General features: G+C 41.3%; 1 protein-coding gene across 1 annotated transcript; it reads left to right on the top strand.

The window, feature by feature from the left end:
* Positions 1–979: 979 nt before the first annotated feature.
* On the top strand, positions 980–9916 carry sept10 (septin 10). Its single transcript, XM_034575306.1, has 10 exons — positions 980–1124; positions 2011–2125; positions 2393–2588; positions 2721–2907; positions 5433–5594; positions 5898–5994; positions 6120–6288; positions 6408–6540; positions 6775–6953; positions 7321–9916. The coding sequence occupies exons 1-10, from the start codon at positions 1095–1097 to the stop codon at positions 7334–7336; spliced, it is 1284 nt and encodes a 427-aa protein (XP_034431197.1). The 5' UTR covers positions 980–1094; the 3' UTR covers positions 7337–9916.
* The last annotated feature ends 5828 nt before the right edge of the window (positions 9917–15744 follow it).

Below are 15744 nucleotides of genomic sequence, written 5' to 3'. Positions count from 1 at the left end.
GTCAGGGCTCCGGCAGATAGGGGGCGCACTTCGCTGAAGCTCACACCCACCAAGGGGGAAAACTGTGCTGCGTCCATGTTCTCCTCGTGAACTCCGACTTCTGACCGTTTATACAATAATTTATCTATCTTATCTAACTTATTTGTGTGTGTTTGCTTTCTCATATTGTCTAAATATCCCCCTTTCATATGTTTGACAACATTAATATTGTCTTTGTCTATACACATATGCTCTATGCATGCATTTTGTGTATGTTTTAATAAAAAAGAGTCATGTACCTGTAAACTGTGGCAAGATATTTGTCGATTTATCTTTGATAAGGTTTTTCTAACTTTGCACTTCGACTGGGAAATATTTTTTTTCCCTGTTAGTCCAAAACAACATACAAAAAATGAATACTTTGCTAAATTTCACATTGAAAAAAAAAGGAAATTTACTGATAAAAAAAAGTACAACCATGATCCAATGTATTGTTTACACTTAAGTTACATTTCATCTTTTCACTGATGTTAAAGTTTCCAGTATTTATTTTGTCCTTTATTCATATTAAGTTATTTTTATGATTAACTTGAATTCTTACTGTTTGCACATACTGTGTAATAAACCAGAGGGAGCTTTTGATTATTGTCTTTCAAACCTAAGTAGTCACGGAAAAATTTGGATTTTCAAAATTTCTTTTAATGGATTTACATTTTTCCGGCAGTTCTCCACGTCCGATGAAAGCAACTGGGAAAATCAAGTTGAGCCGTACCATTATACAGAGGAGGGGAGGGGGCAAGTTGAACTACCAGAATAAATCGATATTGCTTGAATTCAATTTATAATAATAATAGTATATCCTGCCCGTTAAATTAGCAGATATTTGAATACGCTTGTCTAATTTCCCCAGTTTACAGAACGTCCATTTTAAAGCGCATTTTAAAAACCAAATATCTCCCCTCATTCCCGCATTGTTCTGGTTGGTGCAGTCTGTCCAGTTGTCGCCTGTGGACGCTGCGCGGCGCCTCGTCCTGATCCCACTCGAGAAGAAGACTTTGGTCTTTATTTAGATTTGTTTCCCCGAGACTCTCCCTGGACTCGTCCCGTATCAAACCATGGCTTCCTCGGATGTTGCCCGGCAGCCGGTTTGTATTCCTCCCTCCTTTGTGGTTTGACCGAACGACTCGGTTCTTTGACAGTTGCGCAGGGAGTGTCCAGCGCTAACGCTGCGCTAGCCTCAGTTAGCCCGGTGAGGAGTTTTCTGCCCGGGGAAGTTGTTTTCAAGTTAAAACCCTGGCGGTGTTTTCTAATGATACAACACTGAGTAACACGCGACGGATACTCAAGAGTAACATGAGGGTTTTTTTTCAACTGTAATTTATTTATAAAGGGATTCAGCACAACACCTTCCATCAAAATACACTCGTATGTTGCTGAACTGATTAGCACTAGCTAGCTAACTCAACAGTAGCCACCCCAAACGTTTCAGAAAACGTTATGCTACTGTTACCGACACCGAACCACCCAACGAAGATTACTGCTCAATGTGGTTTCTAATGACTGACGCAAATCACCGTAGCTCCACAAACCGTCACTAAATCCGCACTATTATGAATGAAGTTTGGTCCTCACACATCCCAACAAGGGAATCTGACCAGGGGATGAACACGAAGTAGAAACAGGGAACTTATCCAGCACATGTTTTGATCTTTAGTTCTAGTTATCAAGAGCTACTTGTAAATGTGATACTTGAAAATTATTAAATGAATTAATTGTAATTACTCACAAGAAATGTATGAATAGGTGACTATAAAACCTTATCCCTATGAATCTAGTGTGTCAGTCACTCCTACAGTTAGCTCATGTAACATTACTCACATGAGGTAAGAGAACAAATAAGAGTTACCATTTTATTATTATTTGCTGAAATAATCCCACTTCCTTGGGCTTATCCTTTTCCCTATTTAAATTTTTAAAAATAGCTGCAGCTTCTTGAAAGTGATCCGTGTGTTTGTGTGATGTCTTCCTCAGGATAAAGGAGTCCGACCCCTGTCCCTGGACGGCCATGTGGGTTTTGACAGCCTTCCAGATCAGCTTGTCAACAAGTCCATCTGCCAGGGCTTCTGCTTCAATATTCTCTGCATCGGTACATATACTTTATACACACTGTAACACACACACACAACTATGACACTGTAAAGATGCAACAACTAAAATAAACTCTGCGTTCTCTTTGCACTACATATACATTGACACATGCCGTTCCTTAGGTCAGTCTGAACTTAAAGGACCTTTCATTTCGCACCTTAGTTGGAACACACTCTGACCACAAGTGCAATGGTTGATAGCTTTGTATCAGTCTGGTCAATTTGTCTTATGACTTGGCAGTAATCACTTTTTCTTCTGTCTCTAGGTGAGACCGGTATTGGAAAGTCCACTCTAATGGATACTCTATTCAATACCAACTTTGAGAACTTTGAGTCGTCCCACTTTGAGCCTCAGGTGAAGCTGAGGGCTCAGACCTACGACCTGCAGGAGAGTAATGTCAGACTGCGCCTCACTGTGGTCAACTCTGTTGGCTTCGGAGACCAGATGAACAAGCAAGAGAGGTAAGAGTGTGTAGCACTAAAGAAGTTTGTTCAAGTGAGTTTGTGTGATGATGAATGTGATTTGAGAATCATTATTTTGACAAGACATCCTGTGTTCACGTCACTGATCAGCTTTATGTGTCTTTCTTGAAGCTATCAGCCGGTGGTGGACTACATCGACAGACAGTTTGAGAGCTATCTGCAGGAGGAGCTAAAGATCAAGCGCTCTCTGCACAACTACCATGACTCGCGAGTCCATGCCTGCCTTTACTTCATCTCCCCCTCAGGTCATTCCCTCAAATCTCTGGACCTGGTCACAATGAAGAAATTAGACAGCAAGGTAGGAGAAGAATCACTTTGTGTGTGAGCTTATTTAATGTATATTACATTAGATGGACTTTTATTTCTTTTGTTGGACGTCTAAAGCAGCATTTTAGAATGTACTGTGTGTCCCAGATGAGGAGGAACAGGACATTTTTGGAATTCTCTGAGAAATGTCAAGCAGATTGGCAAATGACTAATTTTACTGGAGCACCCATGAAGACTGCAAAAATTCTGCATATTAATCCTGTTACGTGACACTATTTTTCATTGGCTGGCTCAAAAGTGTGATCACACATAGTTTGTAATTATTGAAAAAATGCTTTAATTGCAGGTTTTTCTGTGAGCAGGTCAGCTGTGGAAATCTGTGTGACTAGTATTAAATGTGTGAATGCATAGGTGTGAAGCGTGAAGTCAGTTGGCAGTGACTCGATCTAGCAGCTCTGATTCATAGATTCCTGAGCCCAGACTACCCAGGTGTGCTGCATAGCTGCGAAGGTCTCAGCTCCACCCTCCGACTTCCAAAAACAAAAGGGAAAAGCTCAGCCAACTACAGAAGACAACAAAGACAGAGCCAACTCCCTGGGCCCTAACACTCCTTATAGATTAATCCCTAAATCCAATAATTTAAAGCAGGTTAATCATCTTCTCAGTAATAAGAACTAAGATAAGACAAAGCAACCATGTACTTAAAGGACTTGTATGTGTTGACTTAAAAGAATAATGGAATCAAATGTCATTGTACAAGAGAAAGCTGTACAAACAAATTAGAGGTGCTACTTATATAAACAGTGGACATTTATAAAAGAAAGTTTAAAATCCAACAAATGACATAACCAATAAATAAGAGACCAATAAATACTTTATTTTGAAGGGTGGTCAGCAATTTGTTATTGCATAGAATGGATTTTGCAGTTAAATATCAATATATCATATTTCTGAATTGGTAGAGTTTATAGTTCTGATGGACCAGGGAAAGAAACTGTTCTTGAGTCCATTTGTTGCTCCTGTACCACCTACCAGAGGGAAGTGATCTACATGCTATGGGCACTACTGTTTTGTCTCATTCTGGGATCACTTCAGTTTTGAATTATGTGAATGAACTTGAATAACGAATCATACACTGATGTATGTGACAGACAGCTCAGGGGATGGATGGATGGATGAGAAGATGGATAGATAGATGGGTGGATGGATGGATAGATAGATAGATGTACTTTATTGATCCCAAATTGGGAAATGATTGAAGTTGATAATTGAGATAGAGTCTGGATGCCAAAGTGTCAATGTGCAAGACACTGAACCTCAAATAATCCGACTGTGTGAATGACGTGTGATAGAAACAATAAATAGAAGTGCTGCATGAATGTGTTGAACCATGAAGACGAGAAAAGTGCTTTATAAACGCAGTCCATTTACCAATTGTGTATAAAGGGCTGTGCTCGACTCTTTCGTCGTTGTTTTTTGTCTCTGTTCTAAGTGGCTCACTATCCAACTGCCTGAACCCCTCCCGTCTATCTCTCCTAAAGTGGTCAGAAACTTTCCCATGCTCCCAGTGTGTTGTGACTTTGTGTGTCTTTGTGTGTTTGTGTGATTCCACCGCTTCGGAGTGTCAGTAGCCCCGGATTTGCGTGTGAATGGAGCAGAAAAAGCAGTGGAATGCTGTAATCACAGTTGCTCACACACACTCGAGTTGTCCCTTTGTGTCACTATGGATCGAACATAGTAAGAGCCGTGTGTTGAATGTGCAGCGCTGACAGAGAGAGAGACGGGCTGTTTCTCAGACAGCTGCTGGAATAGATCTCCTGGCATTGTTTTGTTTTCTCCGCTAGGATCAGCAGTGCGTTCTGTTTGTGTGTACTGGTGTGTGTGGTCTGGCCCAGGAACTTGTCTAGTGACAGTAGCTCATTCCAGGCCTCTCGCTCTGGTACGACAAGATGACTGACAGGCAGGAATGTGGGATGACTGGGACAGAACAGTGGGCTGCTGGGCCGGAAATAGCATCAGTAAACTTGGTTTATATAAGACTTATCTAAAAACAGATTAAAAGGAGGAATTTTACATGTTGAAATAGTTGTATTTTACTACTATTAATACTATACATGTTTTACTTTGTCTACATACATTTTCATGGTACTGTGGTCAGTGAGATAAGTTTGAAACCGTTAATGTCAAAAGGGATAAGGCTATAACTTAGTAACTGAGTTAAATCATACAAAACTACATCCAAATAACAGTGAGAATAAATACAAACTCTATTGTATTTATAAGAACCAAGTTGTTAAACAGTGAGAGTGGTTTGTTTGTCTAACCCTTTGCTTCTATTAAACTATTTATAGCTGTGACTCATTTAAACCTCCCAACCTGTAGAAGAGTGCAAAAAGAGTATCTTTTTGCACTTTATCCTCACTTGTATATTCAGATGTTTTCTTTTTACATTGATAGTCCAAATTTTTTTTTTTCTGAAGCCAGTATATTTGTAATAAATATTAGTAGTCGAGGAAGGAAAATGTGTTTATGAACATGTGTCCCTTCCTGCTGTAGGTGAACATCATCCCTGTGATCGCCAAAGCTGACACCATCAGTAAGAGCGAGCTGCATAAGTTCAAGATCAAGATCATGAGTGAGCTGGTGAGCAACGGCGTCCAGATCTACCAGTTCCCTCTGGATGATGAGACTGTGGCCAAAGTCAACACTACTATGAATGTAAGAGGATGCACGCACAGACACGCACAGGAAATAACTTAAATTCTATTATTTGACCTCAATAATCTCAAATACAGTTCAGGTCACAAACTTGTCTTTAGAGAAGTGTTTTGTTGGTGGTGTGGATTCTCTAGTGCACAGTCTGACACATCCACACTGTGTTCGAGGCTGTTTGTACTCTTGTGATACAGAATTGCTGAGCGAGTTGGCGTGAAGGACAATAAATTTACATGTTGTACCTGAAGCAATTAAACTTGTTAGTTATTTTTTTCCATCCTGCTTTAATACCGTCTGTTGTTGTAGGGTCATTTGCCATTTGCTGTTGTCGGCAGCACAGAGGAAGTCAGCGTTGGCAATAAGATGGTGAAGGCTCGTCAGTATCCCTGGGGTGTAGTACAAGGTAAGATGGATTTCTGTATTGTGAGCCTTGGATCTTGCTGTTAATTGACACTATGAAACTTCTATTTATTTTTTTTACACTTGAAAAAGAAAAACTTGTCTAATGTCCGTTCATGTGTGTTTCAGTGGAGAACGAGAATCACTGTGACTTTGTGAAGCTGAGGGAGATGCTGATCTGTGTAAACATGGAGGACCTCAGAGAACAGACACACACTAGACACTACGAGCTCTACAGACGCTGCAAACTGGAGGAAATGGGCTTCAAAGACACAGACCCAGAGTGCAAACCTGTCAGGTGCGCTGTGAACACACAATCTCCTCTTTCTACAGTACACAAAGCAAAATGTACAACTGACATGACTCACAATGGACCTGTGTGAAATATGTATAACACAACTTGGTTTTTGTGTGTAGTTTGCAACAGACTTACGAGGCCAAGCGACAGGAGTTCCTGGTGGAGCTGCAGAGGAGAGAGGATGAAATGAGGCAGATGTTTGTGCAGCGGGTGAAGGAGAAGGAGGGCGAGCTGAAGGAGGCTGAGAGAGATGTATGTACACACACACACACCATGTTTGATGTAGATTGGATGAGCTGTCGACAGTCAGACATTGCTCTTTTTTATTCAGACTGCACCTATCAAATACAAGGTCATTCAAAGTACTTTACAGAGGGCGGCAACTTATTCTGAAATTGTAATGAAATGTTTGTGTTCTTTATTCTATCAAAACACAGGCATATCCGTAACCTAACCTTGTTCCCTGTCGCTGTTTGTGTGCTTTAGCTTCAGAGCCGCTTTGAGCAGCTGAAGCGCCTCCACGCAGATGAGAAAGCCGCCTTGGAGGAGAAGAAGAGACACCTCGAGGACGACCAGAGCTCCTTCAGTAAGAGACGAGCTGCCGCTCACCTCCTGCAGGCCCAGAGTCTCACTGTCAACGGCAAGAAGGACAAGGACCGCAAGAAGTAAGAGACTGATGCTTGTAATCATGGATTTATTAAAGATCCTTACTCTTAGACATCTGTTGGTTTTGATGATGAAGTGCACAGACGTGCGTGGACATTTTAGAGTTGGGGTGTTCGATGCCTCTTGTGGGAAACTGCTTACGTTTGATTTAACCTTTTGGTTAGGTGTAAGAAAGAAAGCATAATAATATATTTAATGGGAAAGCCCCTATAGGCTGAAGATGTAAAGAACATTAAAGGTGTTTATTGCTCATTTCATTGTGGCTCTACATAGAAGAAACTAATAATATATGATTTATGTTTTTATGTTATAATGGATCCTCAGCTCACTGATCTGACTACATCTGCCCCTCTTCTCTCCTTTTAGTTCTGGCTTCATGTGAAGACTCTCAAGTACACTCCACTACGACCAGTATAACCAGTGGCGTTCTGCCCACATCCTTTCCAGCCCTTTGAGGCCAGTCTCTAACACTAACCAGGGAAACCCCACACAAACCAGCAGTGTGTGAGTTTGATTTTGTGCCAAAGTATATTGACTGTAGCCTAGAATCCAATGTACACTTTCCTCAACGGTATTTGTAATCCTCTTTGTGCGTGTTATTCCTCTTTGTGGAATATTTTATATTTATCCATTTTTATATAAAACATTTATTTCCCATATACCTCCTTTTTTTTTTTTTTTGCCCAGACTGAGTGACACCTCAGTGGATTGATCCTCACGCAGCCTCCTCACTAGATGATCTACACAGTTCACAAGAGATAAATAGGTACAAATAATACAGTCTGAGGGACCTCATCACTTACTATTGATCTGTTTCTATCTGTTTGATCTAAAGACTCATTGTGTTTTGTTATGCACCAAACTAGTCTTGTGACTTTCGTAATACAACCGTTTGTAACATAGTGTAACATGCGCATAATTTATTGAAGAGCCCTTTTCAGACATTCACCTCATCCGGTAAAGTAAGATTTTACATGTTAGTCTCAAAGTCTGAATACTGTAAGTTTCCTTTTTCAAAAAGTAAGTTGCAGTGGCAGTTTTTCTATAACACAACCAGTTTCAGGATTAATGTAAAAGCTAAAACAGGAGGATAAAAATCCTTTTATTTTTAATGCTCAATGAAAATAAAATCTATCGGAATTTGCCAAATACTGTGAATGAGAGTTTACTGATGTCAATTCAGCAACTTTTCAGCAGGTAATGTAATGTGTGGTTATTTTTCTTCCTCCGTATGTTTTTCAGTCAGGACTATTTCTTTCGTCATGACTACAACTGGCATTTCATTGCTTTGGGACTTGTTGCACACAAAAAAGAGAGCAGAGGAGAAATCCAAGTGCAGATGCTTCACATGTGCACAGAAGCAGCGTGAGCACGAGGAGAAAAGCTGAAGCTGAAACTGTCGACTGCCTCACGGGGGGGTTAGTTGTAGTTGTGTCACTCAAAGTATATTGTGAATATATTTACCTCCATTCAGACCATTTGTTTAAATTCAGATTTCCTCCTCCTCCTCTATCCACCATCAGGTGGCAATCTAAAGTTGTCTCTGTCAACCAGAAGGGGAAGATTGGATAGTAATTATTTAATAGCTTTAGTAAGACTCCAATCAATACCATCCACCATCAACAATTACAATTACACTCTTACCATTATCCACCATTGGAATGGTAATCAAGTGCATAATTGCAAATGTATTAAGCTCCATTTTTTTGACAAGTAAGCCAATCAGTGTAATTAACCCATGTCTTGAGAATCACCATGAAGCCAGAGGGTGATAATACATCATAGCCCAATCACAAATGACAAACAGGTATATCAAAGTTATTACCTGTTATCCACTGTCCCTGTGACTGGAAAACGTACGGAAGAAAAAATAAACAGGAAAACAACAGTGTGTATGTTCACACTGAATATTATTCAACAGGCAAAACTAGAAAAAAGCATCTTGTATTTCCATGTAATCCCATTGCTGCCACTGCACTGACAATAAATACAACATGAGCATATGCAGACATATTGTAGATATACTGTGCGATAAAACAGATTGGTAGCTGAATCCTGCAGCGTTGCACGTTCAGTGTCTGAAAGGGGCTGAAGTCGTATCCGTGATGTTTTCTAAAGCTTTATTTAGTGCATTCATTCCTGAACAGTTGTCATAAGCATGGTCACAGGGCATTATAATTACCTTCCCTTCTTCTGTATATTGTTTTACGCCTCCTTGATGCTCTATTAGCCTTTTAATATGTGCACACCAGCATCACAAAAAGCTGCAGGAGTCACTGATTCTCCTGTGGCTGTTCCAAAGGGAAAGATTTATATTCTGAGTGTTGAACTTCTCCCATCCAGTCACAGGTCTTTATACGAGGAAGTACAAGTTACAACATATTTATATTTTTATATATATATATCTCGTTTTACTTGCTCTCTTTACCGTTTCCGCTGACACAAACAGTTGGAAGTTTGCAAACCAGTCTGTCTAAAAAGAGCTGACTTGTTGGAAAAAGAAGACATATCAAGCCAGTGTTTCCTGAGGGAGTTTAGGAAGAGCGGGAGGAAGCATTTGCGACTTTATTTTAAGCTTGTTTTTTTATATTCACGTCTCTGTGGAGTCACGATTAGACAGGGTTTCACACCTCGCAGCCTTTTTTACCGAAAAGAGGGAGCCAGGGCACCGGTGCTGGTTTCCAGTACGGGTGTGATTTCTGAACCAACACTTACTCACAAACACTGCCACTTTATATCCACACTAGTGCTTGAGATGTGTTAGTGCCTTACCTGTGTAAAATGACTTAGAATTACACATATCCACTTCGACATCCAGGGGAACACACCGATTCCTGATGGAGTAAAGTTTGTTTCACATATATATACCACACTTGTATTTAAGGAATAAACAGTGTTATTTGGGAGCTTTTTTTTTTTTTCCTTCTTGCTAAATAAATCTTTGTATTTTTGTCATGATACACTCTGCCTGCCCTGTCTGTTTCTTTGCTCTTCCAGTTAACGACCATTGACCTGTGGTTGATATCATGAACCAGCAGGAAGTCAAGACCTTTTTAAATGAATCATTGCTGGAAACATATTTTCCAAAACATTTAACTGGCTGTAGATTTCACCCTTGTCTTTGCCTCCCAGTTCTCCCAGTGGAGTCCCAGAAATTTAAAATAAGGTTTAGTGTTTTGGGGACAGTCAACAGTAGTAGTGACAGGAAATAAGGGGACAAAGAGAGACAGGAAATGACACACAGCAAAGGTGAACCAGGGACATTAGTGTTAACAGACGATGCCTTAACCCCTATAGGTCAACAGAGTGCAACCAGAAATGTGTTTGTACTGGAAATGGAAGTCATATCAGAGGGCTGTGTTAATCACAAGGCATTTTCATTCAAGGTGTCATCAGCAGCAGACCCCCTGAGATATTTTCTTGACATATTTTATATTACATTGAATATTATATTTTTATAGCTCCAAATCACAGCATACTTTATCTTATGGCACTTTACATAGTAAGGCCGAGACCTCACAATATCATAGAGATACCCAACAGTTCCCACAACAAGCAAACACACAGCGAGAGAGTAGAGAGGCCAGGAACAAAGAATTGTTTACTAATGCAGATTTAGATCCTGCAGCAGATATTTGCAGAATGAGGGAGAGAGAGAGAGAGAGAGAGAACACAAACTATGGGAGAGAAAAAACACAAAGTTGATGTCATGTAGTAAAATAAATGGGGGGTGGGGGGATGGAGAGATGGAGAGAGAGAAGTGCTCAGTGCATGATGGGACTTTTCCCAGCAGTTTGGGCCTATGGCAGAATAAGTAAGGGATGGTTCAGGGCTCACCTGTCCCAGCAGTAACTACAGTATAAGCTTTATCAAAGAGGAATGTGTTAGGTGTGTACATATTCTCAAAAATGTTACTTTTGGTTTCTACTGCTGCACTAAAGGTTTTTAGACCTTTTAGACCTTATGCTTAATTTTAAAGTTAACATTTAGAGACATCCACGTCTCTTCCAGTTGTTCAGAAGGTAAGAGAATAAAGGATTACCACAGATTTTAGACAGCACAGCATCTTCCCAGCACGTGCACACGCACACACACACACTCAGGGACTGCTCTGTACCGCCTGGCAGAGGTCTTGTTCCCTGCAGTGTCTTACCCTCTGGCTCGGTTGCCCTTGATGTGACTCTGGCACACAGACAGGTAGACAGACGGGTCTGGCGTAAAGCAGAGGAATGCTGATCGATTCCCCGCAGGAGCCTGCAGCACCTTGTTGTTGGGTGGGAAAAAGAACCACAGGGGAACCATTACAGCAAGACAAGCTCTGGAGAAAGTGTGTATATGTGTGTGTATGTGTGCGTAAAGACACCTTAAGTTACCCTCTGGGTGGTTCAGATATTGGATGCAAATAGATTTCTCCCAGTTTTTTTCCCCGACACTGCAGAAATCAGAAGAAAATCTAAATTTGCTGTCTGCCTCCTGCTCAGCTTTAATATACTAGTTAGTCAGTATGTCTGAGTCAAGATTTTTCAGAGTGTGCTTACATCCCAGATAACTGTCACACTCCTGCACTGGCACGCTGTCACACGCACACGCACACACACACACACACCCTTGTCACCTTTTGCCACTCACTCTAAATGCAAATGGAGGGTGATGGTTGGGAGACAGGCCCGGCTGGCGGAGAGATGAGGTTGTCATGGGAGGGGGAGTGGCGGCGACGCGCTGAAATTACCAATTACACACTTCGGCCATGCCGGTGGTTGGCTGGAGAGACGGAGGGAGAGAAAAGGGGGGAGGAGGATGGAGAACAAAAGATGGGAGGGAATAATGAACAGACAGCAGGAAGTGTCGGGATCATACAGATAATAACACACGTTGTCAGATAACCTCACCTGGAGTGTAGCGCATAATGAGAACACATTGAGTGTGAATAATTGGAATTAGAACAGAATACAATATGATGCTCAGGCTGAATCATCTGGGGGACAAGTGTAAAATCCTAATGAGCTATACAGTGTTTGTTATGCATTAGATAAAACAAATCATTCTGTTAAATCTCTATAACAAAGCTGCAGCAGATTCAAAGAAAAGAGACACAGAAATTCCGTTTTAAAACAAAGGCATTTATTGCGAAAAATGCACTTGACATGAAAAAAACAATCAAATCAACCACGGGTCATCAGTACAAGACGATGTGTAATGATCACATGGTAGCGCGCTGGGCACGGTCAGCGCAGAGCATGACTTCAATGGCACAAAAGGCCTATAAATATTCTGCACAATATAGAATTATATATACTTTCTTTTTTTTCTCTTAATTTTCTCCTTTGCTGCACCGCTGTTCTCAAACAAACCGACACTAGAGACCCGATGAGGCGTGAGCGTCCACGCCACACTTTGTCGTAAAGTTTCCTTTTTTTCTGTAAAGAGCTACATACAGAGGCTCCCTTCCCTCACGCGCACACGCACGCACACACACGTATCCATAGGAACAAATATGGCTGACATCTAATTCAAGATGGCTGGGCGAGTGCTCTGGCTTCCTGGAAGGAAGAGGACAGCAATTTTCAAAATGTCCCATGAAAAAAAAGATGTGGATGTGCAATGGTGTGTTGTGTCCACGTCCAGCGGGGAAATTACCGCCGCTGTTATTGGCTTGTTCACATGTTTCAAGCCGTCACCATGAGCACTCGAGTGGTATTTACAACCAGGAAGCTGAGGCCAAAAGACAAGCTCACGTCACGTAAACAAAAAACACAAAGAAGAAAAACATGAGTGAAACCTTATGTAAAGTGACCACTGTGCAGTGGTTGTATTCCTGATGTTTTGACTCTTGTAAACGCTCCTCCTCCTCCTCCACTTCCTCCTCCTCACAGCATCAACCTCGTGACAAAGAAAAAAAAAAGAAAAGACAGTCGAGACCCGTTCACCTCCGACACGAATGAGGACTTGTGCTTAAGTTTGACTCAGTAGAAATTAGAGTCCTCTGTTCAGCGGCCGTACAAACACACAGAGAAAGTCTCGCTCGGGCTGTTTGTGCAGAGCTGCTCTGGGACCTGCTGGTTTTCAATCGTTGAGTCGAGCAAAAAAAACGAAAACAACAACCAGCAGGCTCATGGTATCGACGAAGAAGATTGAGAGAAAGACTGGCTGCTGTGTTAGATACAGTTTGTATTTGTGTGTGTGTTTGTGTGTTTTGGCATTTGTAGGCACTAGGGTTTGACTGACAGGTTTCGCCGACGCTTTTCACTCTGTGAGATTTGTCTCGCCTCCATGTTTTTGTTCACGTCCCTCCACTGTTCAAAGGATTGTATTGAATTTTCTTCTCCTAACAAATCTAATCATGGTAAAAGTAACTCAATACAGATTTCCTGTGCTCTTTTTGTTCAAGTTTTCTGCTGCACTTGTGCTTCCGATTAATCATCCGCAAATTATTGGCTGTGTCCGAAATCACTCACTGATCACCTGCTACTTTGTAGTGCTGTCCCAAAGTTTGGTCCGATTTCTTAAACCCTATATCGTGCACACATCGTTTCCCACAGTGCATCGTGAAAAGTACAGGACAACCAATGGTCACTTACTGAGCAATATATACCATCATGCATTGCGCTCCTGCGAAGTGTTAACATTTATTATGGGATTTTCGCAGTCCGAAGTTGTCATTGTACGTCATAATCCAGCAACAGATCAAATTTGCCGGGCAGCGTCCGGAAATGTTTTTATTTTATTCTGCTGCTGAGCTCACTACACAGTCCTCTAAGTCCCTCTCAGTAAAGTGAGCAGGGGTCCGAGGAGGAGTGGGTGATTTGGGACACAACAATCGTCTCTATCCGAGGTGACTCACATGTGCTCATTCATTGACTCCTGGTTATGATTCGATTACAATGAGACAAACGTGTGCTCAGCCAATGAGTGAGCCTCACCTGTGTGCACAGGGCAAGTGGCAGTTTGTGCTTTGAGAAACAGGTGAGGAAAGCCACTGCTGCCCTAAAACTGTTCTGTTATTGACACACACACACACACACGCACGCACACTGAGTGAGTCAAGCTTTTGAGTTTCGCTGTGCTTCTATCTCCAGAAAAATAAAGGTAGATGGTTGTGGCTGGATGTAAACTAGACGAGCCCGGATCCACACACTCAGGAACGTAGAAATTCACAAAGCAGACTGACACTACGCTGACTGAAGCCGTACAAAAATACTCGTTAGAGGTCGAGCAGATGAGGAGGAAAAGTCGTCAAAGTTTGGCAGTCGTGTGATGAAGAATTTGCGTCCCTGCCCTCGGACTCACGGGGTGTTTCCGCCTCGACTGTACATTCTTCCACGGGCATCAAAACGCATTTTGTACTTCGATATTGCTGCAAACAAACAGTATCTCCAGAAAAGGCTGAGGAAAAGGAATTCCTGTTGCTGTTCAGTGATTATTTTCTTCCTACCAACGGGATTTGTGCCAGCGTAAAGACAAATGTGCTTCCTCTTAAAATATGTGAAAAGTAGCAATGGAAATCCCTTTTGTCAAATAAGTGTGTAAAATACTGTGTATGTCGATGTATTGGCAAGTTGTATCAGATATAATCAAGTGCATTTCCTTGTCTCTAATTCCATTTTCAACTTAAAAACACAACTCTATAAATACAAATCCATTTTCAGTTTTGGACGTCCCGTTCTGTTTCTTCGTACATTCAGCGAAAACCAGTTTACTCAGGTCAGAGGTCTACGAAGGAGAAATGCAACTTAAAAATGGTCGTAGAAATTTTATATAAGATAAATATAAATAGAAAAAAATGAATCACTTAAGTCATATTTTACTTTTTGCACCCATTGAATTTAAAATGAAAAATCGTGTGACCGATCATCACAGCATGGCTAGTTTGGGACAACACAAACATCTATTTCAACATATACAAAAAAACATAACAATGCTACATGCATTTAACATATATCGAAAGGAAACACATGTGCTTGTTGTCACAAACTAGACACAGATACGTGCCGACAATGATCCCGGCGTTTTGGGCTCACACGCTTCCCTCGTCAACTGGCGGTAAAGTTTTCCGAACGCTTCGAAAACAAAGACAGCACCCGAAATTCAAGTTCTGAGGTCTCAGCGGAAAAGCAGAGCTAATGCCTTTTTTGTGCTAGTGTTTGCTGGTGGATGATGCCGGGGAGGGGGGGGAGAGCTGGGAGGCGGGCTTTAGTCTTTCTGTGCTCTTTGAGTCTGTGTGCCTTCAGTAGTCAACATCACGAGCCCGCGCAACGAGGTGGACGAGGACCGGAACGCTGTCGCCGGGCCAACGACTGGAAAGGCCGCCCAGCTTCCTGTGTGGCTGGGCTGGTCGAAGCTGGAGCTAACTTTCCTGTGTGTGTGTGTGTGTGTGTGTGTGTGTGTGTGTGTGTGTGTGTGTGTGTGTGTGTGTGTGTGTGTGTGTGTGTGTTTGAAAGTAGGTTGGACTGATATGGGTTTCTGTAGACTAGTAGGCCGGCTGAGTCAGTAGCTTCCTTTGAATCAAAGCTGGACTGGTCATAAATTTCTGTCACACATTGAATGTTTATATTCTTTTTTATTTGTGTGTTTTATTTGTGAAGCACTTTGTAACTTTGTTTTGAGAAGTTCTATATAAATAAAGATATTATTATTATTATTACTGTCAATAATATTAATGTTGCTTTGTGACAGTATTAAATATGTTTTTATTTGAAGGTCAATTTTTAGTGACTAATTATTCTTTTTAAAACCCCAAAATCAATTCTAATCCAGACTTTAATTCAGTTTTTTAAGGTCAGTATCCACATT

Source organism: Hippoglossus hippoglossus, chromosome 21 (assembly GCF_009819705.1).
Source record: "Hippoglossus hippoglossus isolate fHipHip1 chromosome 21, fHipHip1.pri, whole genome shotgun sequence".
Classification (NCBI taxonomy): Eukaryota; Metazoa; Chordata; class Actinopteri; order Pleuronectiformes; family Pleuronectidae; genus Hippoglossus; species Hippoglossus hippoglossus.
Note: the sequence above shows the minus strand (reverse complement) of the source record. Positions and strands in the feature narration are given on the sequence as shown.